The sequence below is a fragment of the Nerophis ophidion genome, linkage group LG02, assembly GCF_033978795.1.
Source record: "Nerophis ophidion isolate RoL-2023_Sa linkage group LG02, RoL_Noph_v1.0, whole genome shotgun sequence".
NCBI classification, from domain to species: domain Eukaryota; kingdom Metazoa; phylum Chordata; class Actinopteri; order Syngnathiformes; family Syngnathidae; genus Nerophis; species Nerophis ophidion.
This window is the reverse complement of record NC_084612.1, coordinates 86260195-86287149: the sequence shown is the minus strand read 5'-3', so window position 1 is coordinate 86287149 and position 26955 is coordinate 86260195. Positions and strand designations below refer to the sequence as shown.

The following is a 26955-nucleotide window of genomic DNA, read 5'->3' as shown; positions in this document are numbered from 1 at the left end:
CGTTGAGGAGAACATCTCACACCATGTGACTCATGAACGTTGAGGAGAACATCTCACACCATGTGACTCATGAACGTTGAGGAGAACATCTCACACCATGTGACTCATGAACGTTGAGGAGAACATCTCACACCATGTGACTCATGAACGTTGAGGAGAACATCTCACACCATGTGACTCATGAACGTTGAGGAGAACATCTCACACCATGTGACTCATGAACGTTGAGGAGAACATCTCACACCATGTGACTCATGAACGTTGAGGAGAACATCTCACACCATGTGACTCATGAACGTTGAGGAGAACATCTCACACCATGTGACTCTTGAACATTGAGGAGAACATCTCACACCATGTGACTCATGAACGTTGAGGAGAACATCCTACACGATGGAAATGTTCTGTTTACATCGGCATTAAACAAATCAGATACGGGTGACGTATGGGCCAAAACAATCGGAATTGTTCTGTTTACATCGGCATGAAAAAATGTGATACAGGTGACATATGAGCAAATAGTTCTGTTTGCATCAGGATGAAAAAATGTAAAAACGGTGACCTATGGGCCCAAAAAAAAATCGGAATTTTTCTGTTTACATCGACATGAGAAAATCCAGTACAGGTGACATATGGGCATAAAACTGGGAAATGTTCTGTCTACATCATGGGTGTCAAACTCGGGCCCCCGTGTATTTTCATTTGGCCCTTGAGGCAATATCAAATTAACATTAGAGCTGGCCTACCGGTATTGTACAGCGGCGGTGTCGCTGTAACACCGCATTCACCGCTAATACTCATACTAATGCAATGCAAGCTTGGTCAACAGCCATACGGGTCACGCTGAGGGTGGCCGTATAAACAACTTTAAGATTGTTACAAATATGCACCACACTGTGAACCAACACTAAACGAGAATGACATGCAAATTTCGGGAGAACATCCGCACTGCAACACAACATAAACACAACAGAACAAATACACAGAACCCCCTGCAGCACTACCTTTTCCTGGATGCTACAATATAAAAATGTATTATTAGCCTGTGGGAAAAGTTTCTTTTGATATTTACCTGAACATCTGCAAATACAAAAGAGGCATTCAATTTCTATTTAAATTTGATTTGATATGCCATTGCTATTTTTAAATTATTAGTATTATTTGAAACTGGATTTTGCATGTCACTATAAAGTTATATAAGTCTCGCTTGTTCAATATTCAATGCAAAACTTGTTTGGTTTTCTATTAAAAGGTTCATTTGTTCAACCTTGGCCCGCGGCTTTGTTCCGTTTTAAATTTTGGCCCACTCTGTATTTGAGTTTGACACCCCTGGTCTACATCGTCAAGGTCATGTTTACATGAAAAGAAGAGACATGAACACCTTTCCCCATGTAAAGTTGTACAAAGACAAGAAGTAGTGTCTACAGGCTGAAATATGACAACAGGAAGTGATGTCACATGAACATGAGGCTCCCAACACACGCTTTTTCTTCATCGTTAAAAACCACTAAAGCGTTTGCAAAGTAAAACCTACTTAAGGAGTCAAATAAAAATAATAAGGCTCTTACGAATATAATCATGTCACATTTCTTCTGCCAAGAAAGTAAATGGTGTGCCTGTTTGTATTATGAGCAGCACAGCAAGGATCTGCTGGGCTTTTCCTCCTCTGGACGCCTTTTTGAAGCCTCCCACCTGCACCAAGAGGCTTTTTATATTTTGAGGCTCCTGAAAAGAGAGTTTGAAAATGGTCTCTCTAGCGCCACCTTTAGAACGAGCCTCTTCCACCAGTTTCACATAACACAAATATCACAGAGGGATGCACGCAGCTGCACGACTATCCGCTCCGCCTTTATCTAATTATGCAACTTCACCTAATTGGTCCCAAAAATATTTTTTTTTGCAAATCAAAAATGATCATCTGCACATAAAGCGCTGTTGCTTAGTGTCTGCTGTGTAGAACTGGGCGGGGTAAGCACCTAGTGCTCCATGCCAGCAGGTGGCAGCAGGTAGTTAACTGCTTTGTAAAAGTCGGAATGTGCCGGGTGGGAAGAGGATGGTTTGTTTTGATCCCAATATGCAGAGTGCAGCGGGAGGCAGGGTGCAGGTAAAAAGTTATGTAAGGCTTAAACCAAAAAATTAACAAAAAGGAAAGGGAAAATAAAAGGCAATGGCTATGCAAAGTGAAAGTAAAACTGAACTGGCTACAAAATAAACAGAAACAGAATGCTGGACGACAGCAACAAATTCACAACATGACATGACTATCAACCATGACCACAAAGTACATCCCAACATGACATGACTATCAACCATGTCCACAAAGTACATCCCAACATGACATGACTATCAACCATGTCCACAAAGTACATCCCAACATGACATGACTATCAACCATGTCCACAAAGTACATCCCAACATGACATGACTATCAACCATGTCCACAAAGTACATCCCAACATGACATGACTATCAACCATGTCCACAAAGTACATCCCAACATGACATGACTATCAACCATGACCACACAACGGAAATATTCTTGCTGGCTAACACAAAGCCAGCGCTCAAAGGAAGACGTGAAGCTGCTACAGGAAAACACCAACAAGACAGGAACGGCCACCAAAATAAGAGCACAAGACAGGAACTAAAGCACCATAGACAGGAAAACACCAACAAGACAGGAATAGCCACCAAAATAAGAGCGCAAGACAGGAACTAAAGCACCATAGACCGGAAAACGCCAACAAGACAGGTATGGCCACCAAAATAAGAGCGCAAGACAGGAACTAAAGCACCATAGACAGTAAAACACCAACAAAGTCAAAATAAGGCACGAGCACCTGGTGGACTTTCATTTTTTAACCTTTTCTGCTGGTGGTGTGCCTCCGGATTTTTTAATGAAAAAATGCGCCTTGCCTCAAAAACGGTTGAAAAAACACTGCTATGGGCTACTAGGAGCTAGCAGCTACACAACAGCTAAGCAAGCAATAGCACACGGCGAGACACACATAATAAAGAATGAAGAATGATGAGCACATTTGTCAACATGTCAATCATTGTTGCATGTGACTTACAAAGATGGCAGGCGGGATGCTCATTGATTACAACGGCTAATGTTCTGTCCTGTCCTGTCTTGTCCTGTTCTGTCCTGTCCTGTTCTGTCTTCTCCTGTTCTGTTCTGTCCTGTCCTCTCTTGTCTTGTCTTGTCTTGTCCTGTTCTGTCCTGTCCTGTCTTCTCCTGTCCTGTCTTGTCCTGTTCTGTCTTCTCCTGTTCTGTTCTGTCCTGTCCTCTCTTGTCTTGTCTTGTCCTGTTCTGTCCTGTCCTGTCTTCTCCTGTCCTGTCCCGTCCCATCCTGTTCTGTCCTGCTGGAGGGGAATGCTAGCTTAGCATTTTGGAGATGTATTAAGCCATGATGCGGCCAATTAGAGTTAGCCTGCTGTGTCCCACCACCTTCTGTTTGGAAGGGTCAACTGGCCGCAACATTTCTGGATGGTTCTTGTGGAACATTGTGGATGGTTCTTGTGGAACATTGTGGTTGGTTCTTGTGGAACATTGGTGGATGGTTCTTGTAGAAAAATTATGGTTGGTTCTTGTGGAACATTCGTGGATGGTTCTTGTGGAACATTGGTGGACCGTTCGTGAGGAACATTGTGTTTGGTTCCTGTGGAACATTGTGGATTGTTCTAGTGGAACATTTGTGGATCATTCTTGTGGAACACTGTAGATGGTTCTAAGTGGAACATTTGTGGATGGTTCTTGTGAAACATTTTGGATGGTTCTTGTGGAACATTTATGGATGTTTTTTGTGGAACATTGCAGATGTTCTTGTGAACCATTTGTGGATGGTTCTTGTGGGACATTGTGGATGGTTGTTGGGCAACATTGTGGTTGGTTCTTGTGGAAAATTGTGGATGGTTCTTCTGGAACATTGTGGATTGTTCTTGTTTAACATTTGTGGATGTTTTTTGTGGAATATTGTTGATGGTTCTTGTGTAACTTTGTGGATGGTTGTTGTGGAACATTTGTGGATGGTTCTTGTGGAACATTTGTGGATGGTTCTTGTGGAATATTGTGGTAGGTTCTTGTGGAACATTGTGGATGGTTATTGTGGAACATTTGTGGATGGTTCTTGTGGAACATTTGTGGATGGTTCTTGTGGAACATTTGTGGATGGTTCTGTGGAATATTGTGGATGGTTCTTGAGAAAAGCATTGTGGATGGTTCTTGTAGAACATTTGTGGCTCATTCTTGTGGAACACTGTCGATGGTTCTTGTGGAGCATTGCGGCTGGTTCTTGTGGAACATTGCGGATGGTTCTTGTGGAACATTTGTGGCTCATTCTTGTGGAACATTGTGGATGTTTTTTATGGAACTTTGTGGATGGTTCTTGTGGAACATGTGTGTATGGTTCTTGTGGCGGGATGGTAATGAATTAAAATGGGTATTGAAAGAGAAAAGGTTCCTTTGATCATGCTAGGTTAGCATTTTGACTGCAAAAAACCCCATAAATGATGCAACTTACAAGTCTGTAAGTGACAGGCTGTTGGTGGAGCTGTGTTTTAGGACGTGTAGTCAAGCCTGATTTCTCACAAGTCTGTAAGTGACAGATGGAACTCGGACAGAGGAACTTTGTTTTAGGACGTGTAGTCAAGCCTGATTTCTCACAGCGAGAAGGCTTTGTAACAAATAGAGGAGATTTCTAAGCGATGATGCGGCCAATGAGAGTTATCCCGCCACCTTCCATTTAGAAGGGTCAAGCGGCCGCCAAAGCTGCTGACGCAGGACGCTGCCTCGTAAAGACGGACATCGGGCCGAGTATTTACTAGGGGTCAAGGTGATGGGAAGCACAGACACACTCCTATCTTCTGACCGTCAACACTCATCTTCCCTCATCAGTCGCCATGCATACCAAACACCACTCAGGACCTGTGTGTGTGTGTGTGTGTGTGTGTGTGTGTGTGTGTGTGTGTAGGCCTCATCAATTAAATGGTATTTCAGAAAGTCCTTGAAGTGATCTGCCAAGAGGCGGCTATATAGAAGGCGCCGTAAAAGCCCGGGTGTGTGCGTCCACTACAATGTCAGCCAAGATACCAACACAGCTTTTATTTGGAGCTTTGGACCGCTGCCACCGCTGCAAAAGTCCTGGCGGGAGGTAAGTGAGTGGCAGAGGGCGGGCCGCTGGTAATTCTATCATAAAGTCCAAACATTAACGTGACAGACGGGCCTGTGTGAGGGCTGAGTGTTTCTTATCAGTCCAGAGCCATAATTATGGATGTTTTATAATGACTTGGGGGGGGGAATATGTCACTTCCTGTCATTATAATCCCTCCGCTATCAAGGCAGAAAGGAAATGTCAACACAAGCATGGAAATCCCTCAAACACAGCAAACACTTAACAATAAGCTCTTCAAATGAATGAATATAGACTTTGACGAAGACTTCCTTTTTATTGTCGCTCAAATTTGAACTTTACAGTACAAATAAGAACAACATTTTGTTGCATTAGTAATATATGTAATATATATGTAAGAAATGCTTCATAAAGTGTAAGAATTAAACCTGACTGAAAGGTTTCACAAAGATTGTTAAACGCAAACTTTTGGTTTGGATGCTGTGCAAAAAATTTTTGGGAGAATTTTAGAGGTAAAGGGAAGGTGCGGCACCGGGCGGTAGTTTAACCGGAAGTCAGAACAAAGGTTGCGTCTTTTAAGCAGAGGATGAATAGATGAAAACATGTAAACATAGAGAAACCTGAGAAGAACTGTTTTTTTGCAGGTTTAGTGCTGGGAAAGAACGGCTGTGTAACATTAATATGTTATTCTTATTTAACTATGGAAAGGAATTGTTGTTAAGCAGTAATTATTTGCATATTACTATTGTATCGGTCAATATTGATAATTATTGATATTTTTTTATGACTTATGGAAAATTAGGAGCTGGAGAATAATATTTTGTTTAAAATGTAACTTCCTGTTATAATCCCTCAGCTATCAAGGCACAAGTGAAATGTCAACACAAGCATAGAAAACACTCAAACAATGACAACAAAATGTTAAATTCAAATTCAACACTTGACAATGAGCTCTTAAAATGAAGGAATATGTAAGAAATGCTTCATAAAGTGTAAGAAAATAGTGAAAAACGTAAAAAATAAACCCGACTGAAAGGTTTCACAAAGATTGTTAACACAAACTATTGGATTGGATGCTGTGCAACGTTTTTTTGGGAGGATTTTAGAGGTAAAGGGGAGGTGCGAAAGGAAGTCAGAACAAAGGTTGCGTCTTTTAAGCAGAGGATGAATAAATGAAAACATGTAAACATAGAGAAACCTGAGAAGAACTGTTTTTTTGCAGGTTTAGTGCTGGGAAAGAACGGCTGTGTAACATTAATATGTTATTATTTAACTATGGAAAGGAATTGTTGTTACGCAGTAATTATTTGCATATTACTATTGTATCGGTCAATATTGATAATTATTGATATTTTTTTATGACTTATGGAAAATTAGGAGCTGGAGAATAATATTTTGTTTGAAATGTAACTTCCTGTTATAATCCCTCAGCTATCAAGGCACAAATGAAATGTCAACACAAGCATAGAAAACACTCAAACAATGACAACAAAATGTCAAATTCAAATTCAACACTTGACAATGAGCTCTTAAAATGAAGGAATATGTAAGAAATGCTTCATAAAGTGTAAGAAAATAGTGAAAAACGTAAAAAATAAACCCGACTGAAAGGTTTCACAAAGATTGTTAACACAAACTATTGGATTGGATGCTGTGCAACGTTTTTTGGGGAGGATTTTAGAGGTAAAGGGGAGGTGCGAAAGGAAGTCGGAACAAAGGTTGCGTCTTTTAAGCAGAGGATGAATAAATGAAAACATGTAAACATAGAGAAACCTGAGAAGAACTGTTTTTTTGCAGGTTTAGTGCTGGGAAAGAACGGCTGTGTAACATTAATATGTTATTATTTAACTATGGAAAGGAATTGTTGTTACGCAGTAATTATTTGTATATTACTATTGTATCGGTCAATATTGATAATTATTGATATTTTTTTATGACTTATGGAAAATTAGGAGCTGGAGAATAATATTTTGTTTAAAATGTAACTTCCTGTTATAATCCCTCAGCTATCAAGGCACAAGTGAAATGTCAACACAAGCATAGAAAACACTCCAACAATGACAACAAAATGTTAAATTCAAATTCAACACTTGACAATGAGCTCTTAAAATGAAGGAATATGTAAGAAATGCTTCATAAAGTGTAAGAAAATAGTGAACAACGTAAAAATGAAACCCGACTGAAAGGTTTCACAAAGATTGTTAAACACAAACTATTGGTTTGGATGCTGTGCAACAATTTTTTGGGAGGATTTTAGAGGTAAAGGGGAGGTGCGACAGGAAGTCAGAACAAAGGTTGCGTCTTTTAAGCAGAGGATGAATGAATGAATGAAAAGATGTATACTTAGAGAAACCTGAGAAGAACTAGTTTCTGCAGGTTTAGTGGCAGGAATTTCCAACTGTGCTCTAAAGGGTGAGCTGAGGTGGTGAGGTATTAGTGGTCTTGCTTTGCAGCATGTACACACCACATTGGTCCGACTACGGTCCATTTGGAAAAATCCCAAATAGTTGATACTGTCACCTGATTGGCTGTTAGCATGTCCCTCCCACTGATCAGTGATCACTTCCTGCCTTGCTTTGTGACCAGAGAGCGAGTGCCTTTGTTCATGCAACCAACCTTGCTGCCGTACTTCACCTTTCTTTCCGCCAAGAAAAAATACCACAGTTCAGGACTCTTCTTCAGGGTTGAAACCAAAGAGAAAGAGGAAGCTCGATGATTAGTTAGCATCCCTTCAAAACAAAAGCACGCACAATGGGGCTCATGCCAAACTACGTGAGCCATCAGAATCAAGTCCAGCTGGTGATGAAGGAGCGGGGCGGAGACAAAGTCGTCCCAAGGGCAGACAGGAGTGGAGCGGAATAACGAAACATGGCATCAACGAATGGACTTCATTGCAGACCAGACTGGTCCAGCACAAATCTGATTGGAAGAGACTGAAGGACTAATAGGAACAAAGACACACCAGGTACTAGGTACCTGACTCTAGGTACCAGGTACTAACGACCAGGTCTATGTACCAGATACTATGTACCAGGTCTAGGTAGCAAGTACTAGGAACCAGGTAGAGCGTGTTTACTTGAGTGGGATATCATGTGCGATACAAGCAGTCCTGCAGCGTGTTTACTTGTGTGTGATATCATGTGCGATACAAGCCGTCCTGCAGAGTGTTTACTTGTGTGTGATATCATGTGCGATACAAGTAGTCCTGCAGCGTGTTTACTTATGAGTGATATCATGTGCAATACAAGCAGTCCCGCATCGTGTTTAGTTGTGTGTGATATCATGTGCGATACAAGCCGTCCTGCAGAGTGTTTACTTGTGTGTGATATCATGTGCAATACAAGCAGTCCTGCAGCGTGTTTACTTGTGTGTGATACATTGTGCGATACAAGCAGTCCTGCAGAGTGTTTACTTGTGTGTGATACCGTGTGTGATACAAGCAGTCCTGCAGAGTGTTTACTTGTGTGTGATACCGTGTGCGATACAAGCAGTCCTGCAGGGTGTTTATTCGCGTGTGATATCATGTGCGATACAAGCAGTCCTGCAGGGTGTTTATTTGCGTGTGATATCATGTGCGATACAAGCAGTCCTGCAGCATGTTTACTTGTGTGTGATATCGTGTGCAATACAAGTAGTCCTGCAGCGTGTTTACTTATGTGTGATATCATGTGCGATACAAGCAGCCTTGCAGTGTGTTTACGTGTGTGTGATATCATGTGCGATACAAGTAGATCTGTCAGGTGTTTACTTGTGTGTGATACCATGTGCGATACAAGTCGTCCTGCAGAATGTTTACTTGTGTGTGATACCATGTGCGATATGGACCATCCTGTGTGTGTGTATGTGTGTGTGCGTGTGTGTTGAGATTGAAGACCCTCCATCTTTGTCTCTACTTCCTGTCTCCCATGTTTGACAAAGTCAGGCACACACACACACGCACACTTATACACACACACGCACACTTATACACACACACGCACTCATACACACACGCACACACACGCACTCATACACACACACACACACACACACACACACATACACACAGACAAACACAAACACACACATTAATTGAAGGTTTGCTTTACAAAATAAAAAAAACTAGTGTTTGCAATAAAAGAGGAAAAACCAAGCAACAGAATGTTTTTTAATAATTGTCTTTGATGTGCCGCTAACATGAAGGTGCAGGGTAGTAATGACTAATAGAGAGTACAGTAATGAGAGTGGAGTATTTGATGTGCCGCTAACATGAAGGTGCAGGGTAGTAATGACTAATAGAAAGTACAGTAATGAGAGTGGAGTATTTGATGTGCCGCTAACATGAAGGTGCAGGGTAGTAATGACTAATAGAGAGTACAGTAATGAGAGTGGAGTATTTGATGTGCCGCTAACATGAAGGTGCAGGGTAGTAATGACTAATAGGAGTACAGTAATGAGAGTGGAGTATTTGATGTGCCGCTAACATGAAGGTGCAGGGTAGTAATGACTAATAGAGAGTACAGTAATGAGAGTGGAGTATTTGATGTGCCGCTAACATGAAGGTGCAGGGTAGTAATGACTAATAGAGAGTACAGTAATGAGAGTGGAGTATTTGATGTGCCGCTAACATGAAGGTGCAGGGTAGTAATGACTAATAGGGAGTACAGTAATGAGAGTGGAGTATTTGATGTGCCGCTAACATGAAGGTGCAGGGTAGTAATGACTAATAGGGAGTACAGTAATGAGAGTGGAGTATTTGATGTGCCGCTAACATGAAGGTGCAGGGTAGTAATGACTAATAGGGAGTACAGTAATGAGAGTGGAGTATTCATAATTAGCATGAGCTGACACGCATTAATGGCAGATGTTCATCTGCTGACTGCTGCAAATACAGAAATGCTTTCTTTGGAGAAAAAGCAGGTCCACATTTTGAGGAAGCCTCAGTCTTTAATATTTCAACTTCCCTGAGGAAGGCTGCTCATGAAAATGATCTGTTCCAGGGTCAAGCTGCGGCCTCCATTCCACTTTTGTAAATGCAATGTTTGAAGTTATACTTAATTAATAATCTGAGAGGAATGAATTTAAAATGATACTGGTTGCCAGTCAGGTGCTGTAGAGCAGTGGTTCTCAACCATAGGGCCGGGGCCCGTTGTCGAGCCTCAAGGTTGGCCGGCGGGTGTTTCTCCTCGACACTTTTGCAGCAGGCGTGGCAGCCATGACACGATCAAGCAAACAGAAGAAGTCTGGAGTTAAAGTCATAGAGGAGTTTTTTCAGCGCAGAAATGATGACTAAAGTGCTGAACTTTTAGTTTAACTTGCACTTTAATTCTGCTGACAGCTTAGTTAAGAAACATCTTTCTTTTTATTAGGGACCGAATGTCCCTTTGGGACAGAGGACACTATTGAATTCATAGTGTTTTATTCTTTCTTTATTATTATTCCGCAGCTTTGAGCTGTAATTTGACCCCCTTAAAATGCTTCGAAACTCACCAAATTTGACACACACATCAGGACTGTCGAACATTGCAATTTAATCAAAAAACCTAACCCCAAAACTAAAAATTGCACTCTAGCGCCCTCTAGGAAGAAAACAGACAAAACTGCCTTTAACTTCCAGTAAGAATGTTGTAGCGACATGAAACAAAAACCTCTATGTGGGTCTCACTTAGACCTAGATTTCATACACTGACATCCTTCAGCAAAAATCAACCGGAAGTTTGCAATTCCCCCTTCAAAACAAAGTTTTGTAAAAACACTCACTTTTGGCTCTTTGAGCAGTAATTTGACCCCTTTGACATGCTTCCAAACTCACCAAACTGGACACACACATCAGGACTGGCAAAAATTGCAAATCTAATCTAAAACCCTAACCCCAAAACTCAAAATTGTACTTTAGCACCCACTAGGAATAAAACACAGACAAAACTGCCTGTAACTTCCAGTAGAAATGTCGTAGAGACATGAATCAAAAACCTCTATGTAGGTCTCACTTAGACCTACATTTCATTTAGTGACAACCCCCAGCAAAAATCAACGAGAAGTTTGCAATTCCCCCTTCAAAACAAAAGTTTTGTAAAAACCGGCCACCTTTTTTCAAACATTATCTCCTCTGAGCGCGTTTGTCGTGTCGGCTTCAAACTACCACAGGAGAGAGATTGAACCCTTCTGATTACAAGTTGTTGAAAGAGTTTTAATTACTGCTAGGGTTTTGATTTTATCAGCCTTCAAAGAACCGCTGCGCTGAAAACCATTTCAAAGATGGCCGCCGTGCGCAGACACAGTGAGGGAGACGTTTTTAAGTTCGTTTTTTTCCGTACCGTCTGCTGCTGGTGCGCACGCACCAACATTCGTGAGGGAGGGGCTGTGATCGTCTATACCAAGATGGCTGCCTGGTGCCGTAGCTAAGTCGGTATGTTTTAAAGTTGTCGTTTACCTGCATATCGTAAAAACAAGCGTCCAACATTTTACAACTAATTGTAAAGTTATAGGTGCCGACCATCAGGGCCGAGTTGCGACAAGAGAGTGTGTCCATGTTAAGATATTACGCCGAGTTGGTAAGTCTATCTGTTTGCTAATAGTAGCTACTAGCCGTACCCATGTATTTTCAATAGGCGGTTAGCATCGGGTTTTAATCCCGTTTCCTCCTATGTTTCTGCTCCGATTGAATTTCTTTTTATTGTGAGTCTTTGTTTTGGGTCCTTACATATGGTGCCTACAAGTCTGATGTATAACACATGTATACACCTTTTTCTCTGTGTAATAATCCATCCATCCATCCTACAAGTCTGATGTATAACACATGTGTATACACCTTTTTCTCTGTGTAATAATCCATCCATCCATCATACTAGACTGATGTATAACACACGTGTATACACCTTTTTCTCTGTGTGATAATCCATCCATCCATCTTCTAACGCTTATCTGGGCTTGGGTCGCGGGGGCAGCAGCCAAAGCGGTCTTGTCCATAGCTGCTAGCAGCTTTAATTCATAATTATTTTGGTTAGAAATTAATGCATATTTGTATAAATAATATATGTCATGTGTATGTTTTTTTGCAGTACTTTGGATGAGTATTTACTTTTCTCATCAGCCTGACCTAAGCCTTCATTTCACATCATTGGACCAGTCTTATCCTGTCACACTTTCAGTAGGTTAGATATCATTATGGAATATAATACAAATCAAGTGTAAGTGTTATTATTTCAGTGGGCCCCGGGCCCCTCTGTAGTGGAAAGTCAAAAAGTTAAATAACGCCTGCTATAGAAAGTTGATTTGAATAAAGTACCCCACAAACATCCTGTTGATTACATCGACATTCTTCTCCTCCCCCGACTACGCATCCTCTGTTGTGATTGGTCAGGGCTCAAGGGCCAACAACATGATCCACTATCAGAAAGGGCCCCATCTACTAAGATCCAGATAGCGGGCGCCAAACAGCGTATGCAAAATATAAAATAGTGTGGACTATTAGCGTGTGATCTACTAAAACTGTGTGTACAATTGACAACTGCTTTGTTTTATTTAGGTACTACTGACATTATGTGGCCATGGAAACACTCATTTCCCTCTACATTCAAATTTATTTGCTTCTTCTTACTTTTTTTTGGACAACCGAGGAAAAAAATTCAAAATATGAAAAATATCATGTTGAAACTGTATACATGTTCCCAAATAAACGTTGATTTAAGACATTCATTATATATATATATATGTATTAGGGATGCACCGAAATGAAAATTTGTGGCCGCAGCCGAAGCTGAATAAAATATAAACGCCTGACCGAATACCGAATAATGAATGCAGTTTTTCACAATTTTTTTAATATTGCATAAATAACCCAGAATAAATATTCAGACATGTTTTTCAAATAAAGTAATTTTTTTATTGAATATTGACATTTTTTAAATATTCCAGTAGCCTTTGCTTTTCAAAAAAAGCACAAAGTTTTTCATTTATATTAGGCCTTCAAACAAAACATGCATTCCAAAAAAAAATAAAGTGCATCAAAGTGGATAAACCCACAACAAATGAATTATTGTCCTTTTGCCAAAAGTCTGCTTAGCCACAGTAGATATGCTAATAATGTAAACAGAAGGCTCAAGTAAATCTCAATTAAGTGTGTGCTTGTAACCTCATACACTTATACAGGTAGCCTACACAACAGGCTAATAATGTAAACAGAAGGCTCAAGTAAATCTCAATAAGTGTGTGCTTGTAACCTCATACACTTATACAGGTACACAACATATCCCAACGTCACTGCACGTTGGTTGATTGCGTCACCGCGTCAAAAAATTGCGTCACACGCCACTATTCGGCCTTGTTTTTAACTCATTCCACCGAAGGCCGAATGTGGCTTTTTTTGCCATATTCGGCCGAATATATTTGGTTACCGATTAATCGGTGCATCCCTAATATATATATATATATATATATATATAAATGGGGTAAATGGGTTGTACTTGTATAGCGCTTTTCTACCTTCAAGGTACTCAAAGCGCTTTGACACTATTTCCACATTTACCCATTCACACACACATTCACACACTGATGGAGGGAGCTGCCATGCAAGGCGCTAACCAGCACCCATCAGGAGCAAGGGTGAAGTGTCTTGCTCAGGACACAACGGACGTGACGAGGTTGGTACTAGGTGGGATTTGAACCAGGGCCCCTCGGGTTGCGCACGGCCACTCTGCCACTGCGCCACGCTGTGGTTATTTATTTTGCAATCATCTGATATGGCAGGTTTTAGGCTTCCTGTAAACCTTCCAGTGGTCTTGCCAACCAGGTAGAGTTAAGCAGTCTGCCTAGTTGACCACGCCTATAAGAACATCCGAGAGGCTACACGTCACAGTGGTCAGGTGACCCCTCTGAAGACTGGTGAGGACAGTCAAAACATGATCTGATTACAAGAAAATTTGAAAATATGTTCTGAGTTTTACTTAATTATCACATTGGTGACCCTAACATGATCAAGTAAAAAAAAAAAAGATGTTTACTTTTTATAAATTGCCACATTGGTGACCTCTACATGATATAAAGACACTCCTTTCAAACTGTAACGTAAAACTAGCGATGTAACAATAAGAACATATAATATCCCGGTTTTGTTGAATGTGCTCAAAAAGTACACACTAGCATAATACTAGATTTACTTCCTTGGTAGGAAAATATGAAAAAATGTTCTTCTTCAGAGCCATTTTACTATTTGAGTGTTTTTCTCATATGACGGTCATAATCATATCTATAGATCCATCATTCTGTAGGTTCAAAGTACACAATTATATAGCTTATTTGCTCAGACAAGAATGTGTTTATACACGTTTATTTTTTTTATTTTTTTATTTTTTATTAAATCAACACAAAAACACACAAAATACACTTTCCATCAGTGCATCAACCCCCCAAAGAAAACCCCTCCCTCCCCCATTCACACCCAGCCACACCCACTCACACAAAAAAGGGTTGTTTCTTTCTGCTACCAAAATGCTGGTTCCCACAACATATATAACACAGTCTGCAAGGGACATAGTCCCTGAAACACACATGATTGTGTGTGTCGCCGGTCCACTAACACTATCATTAATTACTATTTTTTATGTAATTGTTTTATATGATTTTACTTTCTTTTTTATCCCAAAAAAATATCATTGTTTTCCTTTTTTTTTAATCTCATTTTATTTTATAAAAAAAAAAAAAAAAAAAAACCTTATCTTCATCAGACACGTTTAAATTGGGGTGTGTCGCTTCTTAACGAAATGTGTCTTGAATTCATGTTAGCATTTAAGCTAGCTTGCTTCTCCGGTAAATTGGTTTATCAAAGTGCGGTTATTTAATACTGTCTGATGTTTTATTGAGGGTATTATTGCTGTTTATCGTTACATCTCTAATCATAACACACTGGAAGCATCAAAACTGTCTTGTTTTATCTTGATGTGTGGAATCTGTAACATATAATACATATTTTCAACGCTTTTATGACTGACAAAACAGGCATCTTTTCACTTTTCCAGGGTAAAAATCTTATATTGGGGTGAAAATAAGGTTCATGTTGTTGCAGGATAACAATTGAAAGACAAACGGGAACTTCTCCAAACTAGTTATTACTGCATACTATAAGGTGTTAATGGGATGGCTCACTACAACAAACAACATAAAAGCAGAACTTGCCTTTGTCAGGTACAGAAATGTGTCAACACAAAGAAAATCTAGTCATAAATAAATAAAGTCCTTATTGAGAATTTGCGGGATTAGTCTATTAAGGCAATGTAGTGGCATATTCTGTCTCTCACTCTTGGAATTTGCGATTTTTAAAAGGGGGAAAAAAGCCAAAAAGTCCATGAAATGAAATCTGCACATAGAAACATTTGCCAAAACAAGCTGCTCCTCAGTGGTCCTACACTACTTCACTCAGATCAGTGCAATGTTTTCTGGCATTCAAACAAAAACACTCCCATCCTAGTGGGGGGAATAATCAAATGAGAGAATCTCAGAAATTAAAAGGAGAAATGAAGAACGATGAAAGACTAATGAATGTAGGCTCTGTAGACTGCAGACATGTCATTGTCTGACTGGTCCAGCGCCTTGGCCCTCTTGTGCACCTCATTTGCAGCTCCATATATATATATATATATATATATATATATATATATACATACACACACACACATATTAGGGCTGCGAATCTTTGGGTGTCCCACGATTGGATTCAATATCGATTCTTGGGGTCACAATTCGATAATATATAGATTTTTTTCGATTCGATTCTCGATTAAAAAACTATATTTTTCCGATTGAAAAGAATTGTGTATTCATTCAATACATGGATTTCAGCAGGATCTACCCCAGTCTGCTGACATGCAAGCAGAGTAGTAGATTATTTTAGAAAGGCTTTTATAATTGTAAAGGACAATGTTTTATCAACTGATTGCAATAATGTAAATTTGTTTTAACTATTAAACAAACCAAAAATATGACTTATTTTATCTTTGTGAAAACATTGGACACAGTGTGTTGTCCAGCTTATGAGATGCCATGCAAGTGTAAGATAGTGTTCTTTATTATTTTTATAAATGTCTAATGATAATGTCAATGAGGGATTTTTAATCACTGCTATGCTGAAATGATAACTAATATTGATACTGTTGTTGATAATATTCATTTTTGTTTCACTACTTTTGGTTTGTTCTGTGTGGTGTTTGTGTCTCCTCTCAATTGTTCTGTTTATTGCAGTTCTGAGTGTTGCTGGCTCAGGTTTAGTTTTGGAATTGGATTGCATTGTTATGGTATTGCTGAGTAGTGGTTTGTTGGATTGATTAAAAAATCGATTTTTAAAAAATGAGAATCGATTCTGAATCGCACAACTTATTCGAATCGATTTTTTCCCACACCCCTAATATATATATATATATATATATATATATATATATATATATATATATATATATATATATATATATATATATACATATACACACACACACAAATACATAAAACCTGTGTGTGATGTTGTTGAACTAGCAATGCAGATCAATAATCTCAAACACATTAACTGGAAAAAAAAACTGCAGACAAGAGAAAGTATTTTTACCTGCGGGTAGGCGGTGGACCATCACAACAGCAGGAATGATCCAAATGCAGGAAAATGCATATTGCACAGCGTTTTTACAAATAGAAACTATCATAATACATTCCCTTAATGAAAAAACTAAAAAATATTAGTTTAAAAAAAACGCATCAATTAATTAATTTTAATAGGCCCCTTAAGTCATCCGGCAGCTATACAGTTATAAAATGATATTGCTGAACATGTCTGTTTTTATTTTGGACGGTAGAAATATGTCGACACACACAGAGTGTAACTGTGTCACTTTAAAACCTGCTCAATAAAGACACAAACTAGTGCCCGCAGAACAGTTTCTGCATCGATAAACAATCATATTTGCATCTTGTCCTCCCAAAGCGGGAACTACATTTCACCGGCGGTAAGAGAGCTTGTCTAAAAGTCGGCACAAACAATAACACGCCTGAAAACCTTTGAACGCAAAACATTGCAGCCGTCGACGAAGAAAAGCCCATAAATTAGCCACACCGTTTCATACGCAGCAGTGTTCAAAGCGTAGGAAAATGTCCGCTAATAAACCTTGGTTCCTAATGTTGTGACCTGCAAGTAGTAAGTGCGGAGTGCTGACACACACACACACACACACACACACACACACACACACACACACACACACACACACACACACACACACACACATTAAGCAAAAAGTGTGTGGGACTTGCTCATCATTAGCAAACAATGTGTGGTTTGTCACACGCACACACACACACACACACACACACACACACTCACTCACTCACGCACACATTCTTGTATTTGTTACCTTTTTGAGACCTGATAAAAATGCCTCCCTGTTTCGGACCAGTCTTTCTAGACATATGCAGAAGTGTATTTCCAACATGAATAATATATACTCTGCGATGAGGTGACGACTTGTCCAGGGTGTACACCGCCTTCCGCCCGATTGTAGCTGAGATAGGCACCGCCACCCCACAGGGAATAAGCGGTAGAAAACGGATGGCTGGATAATACATACAGTACATACTATGCACATGTAAAAAAGCTTGTTGTGAATAATGAGTTGGAGTTTCACAAGAAAAAAGTCACAATTTCACAAGAAAAACTTAGAATGTTGGCAGTATTATAATAAAAGTCAACATTTTGCAAGAAAAACTGAACATTTGTGCAACATTACAATAAAAGTTGGAATTGTACTCAGTAACAGACACAATTTAACAAGAAAAGCTTAACATTTGGAAAATGTTATGGAAAGACTCGTAATTTTACTCAACAAAAGTCACAAATTAAAGAAAACTTTTAAATGTTGGCGATATTATAATAATAATTGGAATTTTACTTGGCAAATTTATGACAAAAGTCATCATTTTACTGCAAAAATGTATCACTATTTGGCAAGAACAAAAAAAACTGGCAATATGGACATAAAAGTCTCAATTTTCAACATTTTGCATGACAAATTAATAATTTTACATAAAAAGTAAACAGTACTTGTAGTATGTTGTAGTACTTACTATGTAGTAGTATGTTGTAGTACTTAGTATGTAGTAGTACTTGTAGTAATGCCTTGTAGTATGTAGTAGTACTTACTATGTAGTAGTATGTTGTAGTACTTAGTATGTAGTAGTACTTGTAATGCCTTGTAGTATGTAGTAGTACCTTGTAGTATGTTGTAGTACTTACTGTAGTATGTAGTAGTGCGTTGTAGTATGTAGTACTACTTGTAGTAGTGCCTTGTAGTATGTAGTAGTACCTTGTAATATGTTGTAGTACTTGTAGTAGTGTCTTGTAGTTTGTACAAGTACTTGTAATAGTGCCTCATAGTATGTAGTAGTACCTTGTAGTTTGTTGTAGTACTTGTAGTATGTTATAGTACTTGCAGCATGTAATAGTGCATTGTAGTATGTAGTAGTACTTTTAGTAGTGCCTTGTAGTATGTAGTAGTGCTTTGTAATAGTGCCTTGTAGTATGTAGTAGTAACTTGTAGTATGTTGTAGTACGAGGTAATACTTGTAGTACGTAGTAGTAATTGTAGAAGGGCCTTGTAGTATGTAGTAGTAACTTGTAGTATGTTGTAGTATGTAGTAATACTTGTAGTAGTAATTGTAGTAGTGCCTTGTAGTATGTAGTAGTAACTTGTAGTATGTTGTAGTACGTAGTAATACTTGTAGTACATAGTAGTAATTGTAGTAGTGCCTTGTAGTATGTAGTAGTAACTTGTAGTATGTTGTAGTACGTAGTAGTAATTGTAGTAGGGCCTTGTAGTATGTAGTAGTACTTGTAGTAGTGCTTGTAGTATGTAGTAGTAACTTGTAGTATGTAGTAATACTTGTAGTAGTAATTGTAGTAGTACCTTGTAGTATGTAGTAGTACTTGTAGTAGTGCTTTGTAGTATGTAGTAGTAACTTGTAGTATGTTGTAGTACGTAGTAATACTTGTAGTACATAGTAGTAATTGTAGTAGTGCCTTGTAGTATGTAGTAGTACCTTTTAGTAGTGCCTTGTAGTTTGTTGTAGTACTTGTAGTATGTTGTAGTACTTTTAGTATGTAGTAGTGCTTTTTAGTATGTAGTAGTACTCGTAGTAGTGCCTTGTAGTATGTTGCAGTAGTGCCTTGCAGTATGTAGTAGTACCTTGTAGCATGTAGTAGTACCTATAGTAGTGCCTTGTAGTATGTAGTAGTTCCTTGTAGTATACTGTAGTACTTGTAGTGTACTGTAGTACTTGTAGTGTATTGTAGTACTTGTAGTGTACTGTAGTACTTGTAGTAGTGGACGTTAGTACGTTGTAGTACTTGTCTATGTAGTTATTAATGACATGAAAGTTTGAAAAGGCAAAAACCAAGTAGGTCACGTGATCTACCTCCGCGTTGAAGGAGTCGTCCTCAGCTCCGAGCGCCTCCAGCACGCACGCGCAGGCGCACACGCAGGCGGCCAGCAGGAGGCTCCGTCTCCACGGCAACCACAGCGAGCTGCCGGCCCGCACCCAGCCGGCCATGGAGCGCGGTGGTCGGCGTGCTGGGCGGCAGAGAGGGGCTGGAGGTCCGGGCTGCTGTCCTCGGAGAAGGCGCCGCTACACAACCAGCTCCATAGATGAAGACTGCTCAAAATTATGATGAAGACTGCTCAAAATTATAATGAAGACTGGACAAAATAATGAAGACTGGACAAAATAATGAAGACTGCTCCAAATAATGAAAACTGGTCAAAATAATGAAGACTGGTCAAAAGTCAGGAAGTTGGCGCCAACTTCAAAGTGGCGCCGAGCAAGAAAAGTCCGAGTTTTAAAGAAGTTTCCCGCGGGTGTCCGCCATTACCGAAGAAGTTTCCCGCGGGTGTCCGCCATGACTTCCCGCTGGCTCGCTGCGCGTGAGTGGCGCCAAGATGACCCCGCGCGCGAGGCAAGTGCCACTGGCCGGAAACGACAGGTTGGAACGCGTCCCTTTCAAAATAAATGTTCGGAAAGGGACTTCCGCCGAAATGAATGCCGCCAAAATGACTGAGCGGTGAACGAAACCCTCTTTTATCGCTAATAATCGCTCCAATGATGAATGAAAGATCTTCTCGGCTCCAGCACATAAAACTGCTTCACATTCTAAACACTTATTAGTCAATTGTCCTCACTTTTCTCCCCGATACACACCTTGTTCTCCTGGAGGTTTCAACTTCATTTACAAGGCATTATTATGTATTACTATCACGTAAAAAGTTACAATTTTGTACGATTAAAAATGCATTTTTATTCAAATCCCAGGTTGTCGTTTCATGTTTTATTTTGAAGGACTGCTTTTTTACGCGCACTTGATTGATTGGCTGACGCTACAATCGATGGGTGGGGGCAGGGACCTTGAATGATGACACACACACACACACACACACACACACACACACACACACACACACACACACACACACACACACACACACACTACAGAGAGATAAGGCGTGCTGACTTCCTGCAGAGAAGTAATCACATCTTTATCTCTGCAGCTCATCTCAGCCTGCAGGAAGTAGTGACACTAAAATGCTAACAGTACCACTGAATGTGTAGCTGGGAGCTAAATAAGATAACGCGTGGGTGTTAGCAAGCTAATATAGTTAGCGTGTGTGCTATGACACAAAACAAGTTGCCTATGATGTGTATACATGTCAAATGAGCTAAAACGCTACTATGCTAATGTTATAATGCTACCATGCTAACAGTTAGCATGTGTTAAAATAACAACATATTTGACTCTGAGGTGCCAACCCGGTAAATTAGCCAAAAAGCTAGGATGCTAATATTACAATGCTAACATGCTAACAGTTGGCATGTGTTAAAATAACAACATATTTGACTCTGAGATATACATCTGTTAAATGGGCTAAAACGCTAGCATGCTACTATTACAATGCTAACATGCTAACCGTAAGCATGTGTTAAAATAACAACACAGTTGACTCTGAGATATATATCTGTTATATAAGCTAAAACGCTATTATGCTACTATTACGATGCCAAAATGCTAACAGTTAGCATGTGTTAAAATAACAACATATTTGACTCTGAAGTGCACACCTGGTAAATTAGCCAAAAAGCTAGGATGCTAATGTTACAATGCCAACATGCTAACAGTTAACATGTTAAAATAATATATTTGACTCTGAGATAGATATCTGTTACATGAGCTAAAACGCTAGCATGGTAATGTTACAATGCCAACATGCTAACAGTTAGCATGTGTTAAATTAACAACATATTTGACTCTGAGGTGCACACCTGGTAAATTAGCCAAAAAGCTAGGATGCAAATGGTACAATGCTAACATGCTAACAATTAGCATGTGTTAAAATAACAACACAGTTGACTCTGAGATATATATCTGTTATATAAGCTAAAACTCTATTATGCTACTATTACGATGCCAAAATACTAGCAGTTAACATGTGTTAAAATAACATATTTGACTCCGAAGTGCACGCCTGGTAAATTAGCCAAAAAGTTATGATGCTAATGTTACAATGCTAACAGTTAACGTGTTAAAATAATATATTTGACTCTGAGATAGATATCTGTTAAATAAGCTAAAACGCTAGCATGGTAATGTTACAATGCCAACATGCTAACAGTTAGCATGTGTTAAAATAACAACATAGTTGACTCTGAGATAGATACCTGTTAAATGAGCTAAATGCTAGCATGCTACTATTATAATGCTAACATGCTAACAGTTAGCATGTGTTAAAATAACAACATATTTGACTCTGAGATATATATCTGTTAAATGAGCTAAAATGCTAGCATGCTACTATTATAGTGCTAACATGCTAACAGTTAGCATGTGTTCAAGTAGAAATTTGACTGAGAAAAGATAGAATTCCTGGAAATGTCACAATATTTCCATCCATCCATTTTCTACCGCTTATTCCCTTTGGGGTCGCAGGGGGCGCTGGTGCCTATCTCAGCTACAATCGGGCGGAAGGCGGCGTACACCCTGGACAAGTCGCCAAATAGAATAATGAATCAAAGATGTGTTCCAGGTGAAGATGTCAGCCATTAAAGTGAGGCTGGATCTTCTAGAAAATTCTGCAGAAAACACCTGGGAGGAGTTTTGCTGACGCGGGAAAAATGATTAATTTTTCCTGCCAGCAGCTTTTTGTGTGTGTGACTCATCTTCTTTATCACCCTCGTCCTGGTGCCGTGTGCAGGTGAGTGAGCACCTGACAGGTGAGCAAACAAGAGGTGCGCCCAGCACACAAATGTTCACTTGTTCATTCATGGCTTGTGGGCGTGGCATTCGTCTCCTGTGGGCGTGGCCATGAAATATTTCAAGTCATGAAGAAACAAGCAAGAAATGTCCACTCAGCAATAAACAAACATGCTGTCTGACATACTACTAAACATAGTAGTATTTCTACTAGTACATAGTAGTACTTCTACTAAACATAGTATTACTTCTACTAAACATAGTAGTACTTCCACTAAACATAGTAGTACTTCTACTAGTACACAGTAGTACTTCTACTAGTACTTTTTACTACTACACATAGTAGAACTTCTAAAGTACTTTTTACTACTACACATAGTAGTACTTCTACTAATACTTGTTACTACTACACATGGTAGTACTTCTAGTATTACTTTGTACTACTACTACTACTACTACAACATAGTAGTACTTTTTGTAGAACTTTTACTACTACACATAGTTGTACTTCTACTAGTACTTTTTACTACTACACATAGTAGTGCTTTTACTAGTACTTTTTACTACTACACATAGTAGTACTTCTACTAATACTTGTTACTACTACACATGGTAGTACTTCTAGTATTACTTTTTACTACTACCACTACTACAACATAGTAGTACTTTTTGTAGAACTTTTACTACTACACATAGTTGTACTTCTACTAGTACTTTTTACTACTACACAAAGTAGAACTTCTACTAGTACTTTTTACTGCTACACACAGTAGTACTTCTACTAATACTTGTTACTACTACACATAGTAGTACTTCTAGTATTACTTTTTACTACTACTACTACTACTACTTCTACAACATAGTAGTACTTTTTGTAGAACTTTTACTACTACACATAGTTGTACTTCTACTAGTACTTTTTACTACTACACATAGTAGTACTTCTACTAATACTTGTTACTACTACACATAGTAGTACTTCTAGTATTACTTTTTACTACTACTACTACTACAACATAGTAGTACTTTTTGTAGAACTTTTACTATGACACATAGTAGAACTTCAACTAGTACTTTTTACTACTACACATAGTAGTTCTTCTAGTATTAATTTTTACTACTACTACTACTACTACAACATAGTAGTACTTTTTGTAGAACATTTACTACTACACATAGTAGTACTTCTACTAGTACTTGTTACTACTACACATAGTAGTACTTCTAGTATTACTTTTTACTACTACTACAGCATAGCAGTACTTTTTTAGAACTTTTTACTACTACACATAGTAGTACTTCTAGTAGTACTTTTTACTACTACTACACATAGTAGTACTTCTAGTAGTACTTTTTACTACTACACATAGTAGTACTTCTACTAGTACGTTTTACTACTATAATAGTACATCTAGTAGAACGTGTTACTACTACTATACATAAAAGTACTTCTACTAGTACTTTTTACTAATACTACACATAGAAGTAGTAAAAAGTAATAAAAGGAAGTCTAAGTCTATTAGTACTTCTAGTACAACGTTTGTACCTTCTACTACTTTTTAGTAGTACTTATCGAAGTACCTTCTTCTACCGTCTGGTAGTATCACCTTGTAGTATGTTGAAGTACTTTTAGTAGTATCTTGAAGTATGTTGTATTACCTGTAGTAGTACTTTGTAGTATTTTGTCGTATCTTGTGGTATGTAGTAGTACTTGTAGTAGTATGTAGTAGTACTTGTAGTAGTACCTTGTGGTATGTTGTAGTACTTGTAGTGCCTTGTGGCATTTAGTAGTACTTGTTGTAGTACTTTGTAGGATGCAGACCACCAAGCAGACAAGTACACGTGTGAGTACCAAACTAGTAAAAGTACTATTGATTGATTGATTGATACTTTTATTAGTAGATTGCACAGTACAGTACATATTGTGTACAATTGACCACTAAATGGTAACACCCCAATAAGTTTTTCAACTTCCACCTTCATCAATTCATGAGTACATCGAGTAAAGCGTGTCGTGCGCAGTAAAAAACACATGAATGCAGTAAAGACTTGAAAGTACTGATTGGAAGTACCAGGAAGTGTGTAAAAAAAAACAACACTTCAAGGTACTTGGATTGCATACATGAGCGTGTAAAGAGTGTTGAAGTACAAGCATTGAAATACTTGAAGTATATACTGCCCCCATGTGGTCAGACTCACAACATGCTCTGATACTGAAGGCTTCTGATGATGTCGATACGACGACGGCAAGGTTTCTGTTGCTGGTATCGATCCTCATGATGTAGAAGTGATATTTATTTTTGGTATCAATCCTCGTGGTGTAAAAGTGATATTTGTTTCTGGTATCGATCCTCATGATGTAAAAGTGATATTTGTTGCTGGTATTAATCCTCATGATGTAAAAGTGATATTTATTTCTGGTATCGATCTTCATGATGTAGAAGTGATATTTGTTTCTGGTATCAATCCTCATGATGTAAAGGTGATATTTATTTCTGGTATCGATCTTCATGATGTAGAAGTGATATTTGTTGCTGGTATCAATCCTCATGATGTAAAGGTGATATTTATTTCTGGTATCTATCCTCATGATGTAAAAGTGATATTTATTTCTGGTATCGATCTTCATGATGTAGAAGTGATATTTGTTTCTGGTATCAATCCTCATGATGTAAAGGTGATATTTATTTCTGGTATCGATCCTCATGATGTAAAAGTGATATTTGTTACTGGTATCGATCCTCATGATATAAATATGATATTTGTCAGGGTTAAGGTTAGGGCTCCAGGTGTACTAGACATGACTCAAAGACCAGGTTCCAGGTGTACGAGACATAAACCAAAGACCAGGTTCCAGGTGTACTAGACATGACTCAAAGACCAGGTTCCAGGTGTACGAGACATAAACCAAAGACCAGGTTCCAGGTGTACGAGACATGAACCCAAGACTAGGTTCCAGGTGTAGTAGCCATGACTCGAAGACCAGGTTCCAGTTGTACTAGATACGAACCAAAGACCAGGTTCCAGGTATACGGGACATGAACCCAAGACTAAGTTCCAGGTGTAGTAGCCATGACTCGAAGACCAGGTTCCAGGTATACTAGGCATGAACCAAAGACCAGTTTCCAGGTGTACTACACATGACTCAAAAACCAGGTTCCAGGCGTACTAGATATGAACCAAAGACCAGGTTCCAGGTATACTAGACATGAACCAAAGACCATGTTCCAGGTGTACTAGTCATGACTCAAGACCAGGTTCCAGGTGTACTAGACATGAACCAAAGACCAGGTTCAAAGTGTACTGGACATGACCCAAAAACCAGGTTCCAGGTGTACTAGACATGAACCAAAGACCAGGTTCCAGGTGTACAAGACTTGACTCAAAAACCAGGTTCCAGGTGTACTAGGCATGACTCAAAAACCAGGTTCCAGGTGTACTAGACACGACTCAAAGACCAGGTTCCAGGTGCACTAGACATGACTCGAAGACCAGGTTCCAGGTGCACTAGACATGACTCCAAAACCAGGTTCCAGGTGTACTAGACATGACTCAAAGACCAGGTTCCAGGTGTACTGGGCATGACCCAAAGACCAGGGTTCAGGTGTACTGGTCATGACCCAAAGACCAGGGTTCAGGTGTACTAGACATGACTCAAAGACCAGGTTCCAGGTGTAGTAGACATGATAGGGGCGGGGCTGGGGGGGTGTATATTGTTGCCCGGAAGAGTTAGGGCTGCATGGGATTATGGGTATTTGTCCTGTTGTGTTTATGTTGTGTTACAGTGCAGATATTCTCCCAAAATGTGTTTGTCATTTTTGTTTGGTGTGGCGCATATATATATATATATATATATATATATATATATATATATATATGTACTGTACATATATACAGTATTTATATATATACCTACATATGTACAGACTTATATATGTGTGTGTGTATATATATATATATATATATATATATATATATGTATGTATGTATATATATATATATATATATATATATATGTATGTATGTATGTATGTATGTATGTGTGGGAAAAATCCCAAGACTACTTCATCTCTACAGAAGTGTTTCATGAGGGGTTCCCTCAATCATCAGGAGATTTTAATGGAAGCATTCACATACAATGGTTTATATAGGGCACAGAGTGGGTGGGTACAGGCAGGTGTAGTCCGTCTGTGGCGGCATGTTGAAATGATTTCACTGCGCTTGTTGAGGGATGACAGGTCTGGATGATATATAATAAACAGTTTCTCTTTTAAGCATAGGTTGCATCTTTTATTACCACTGTTGTAAGGTGTGCTGGATGATATATAATACAATTCTTGCATCCAGCACACCTTACAACAGTGGTAATAAAAGATGCAACCTATGCTTAAAAGAGAAACTGTTTATTATATATCATCCAGATCTATCATCCCTCAACAAGCGCAGTGAAATCATTTCAGCATGCCGCCACAGACGGAAACACCTCCTAGGTAACACATGAGCCAATCACCACACCCTACACCTGCCTGTACCCACCCACTCTGTGCCCTATATAAACCATTGTATGTGAAT

At 39.0% G+C, this 26955-nt stretch overlaps 1 protein-coding gene across 2 annotated transcripts in view; it reads right to left on the bottom strand.

Moving 5' to 3' along the window:
* mmp15b (matrix metallopeptidase 15b) overlaps nt 1-20102 on the bottom strand; it is a 60146-nt gene extending 40044 nt beyond the window's left edge. For both annotated transcript variants that reach the window (XR_009805466.1, XM_061893056.1), the window contains exon 1: nt 19560-20102. Coding sequence is in view for 1 of the 2 variants with exons in the window: in XM_061893056.1 (XP_061749040.1) it covers nt 19560-19694 (135 nt within the window). In the remaining variant the exon portion in view is untranslated. The remainder of the gene's footprint in view (nt 1-19559) is intronic.
* Nucleotides 20103-26955: the final 6853 nt, after the last annotated feature.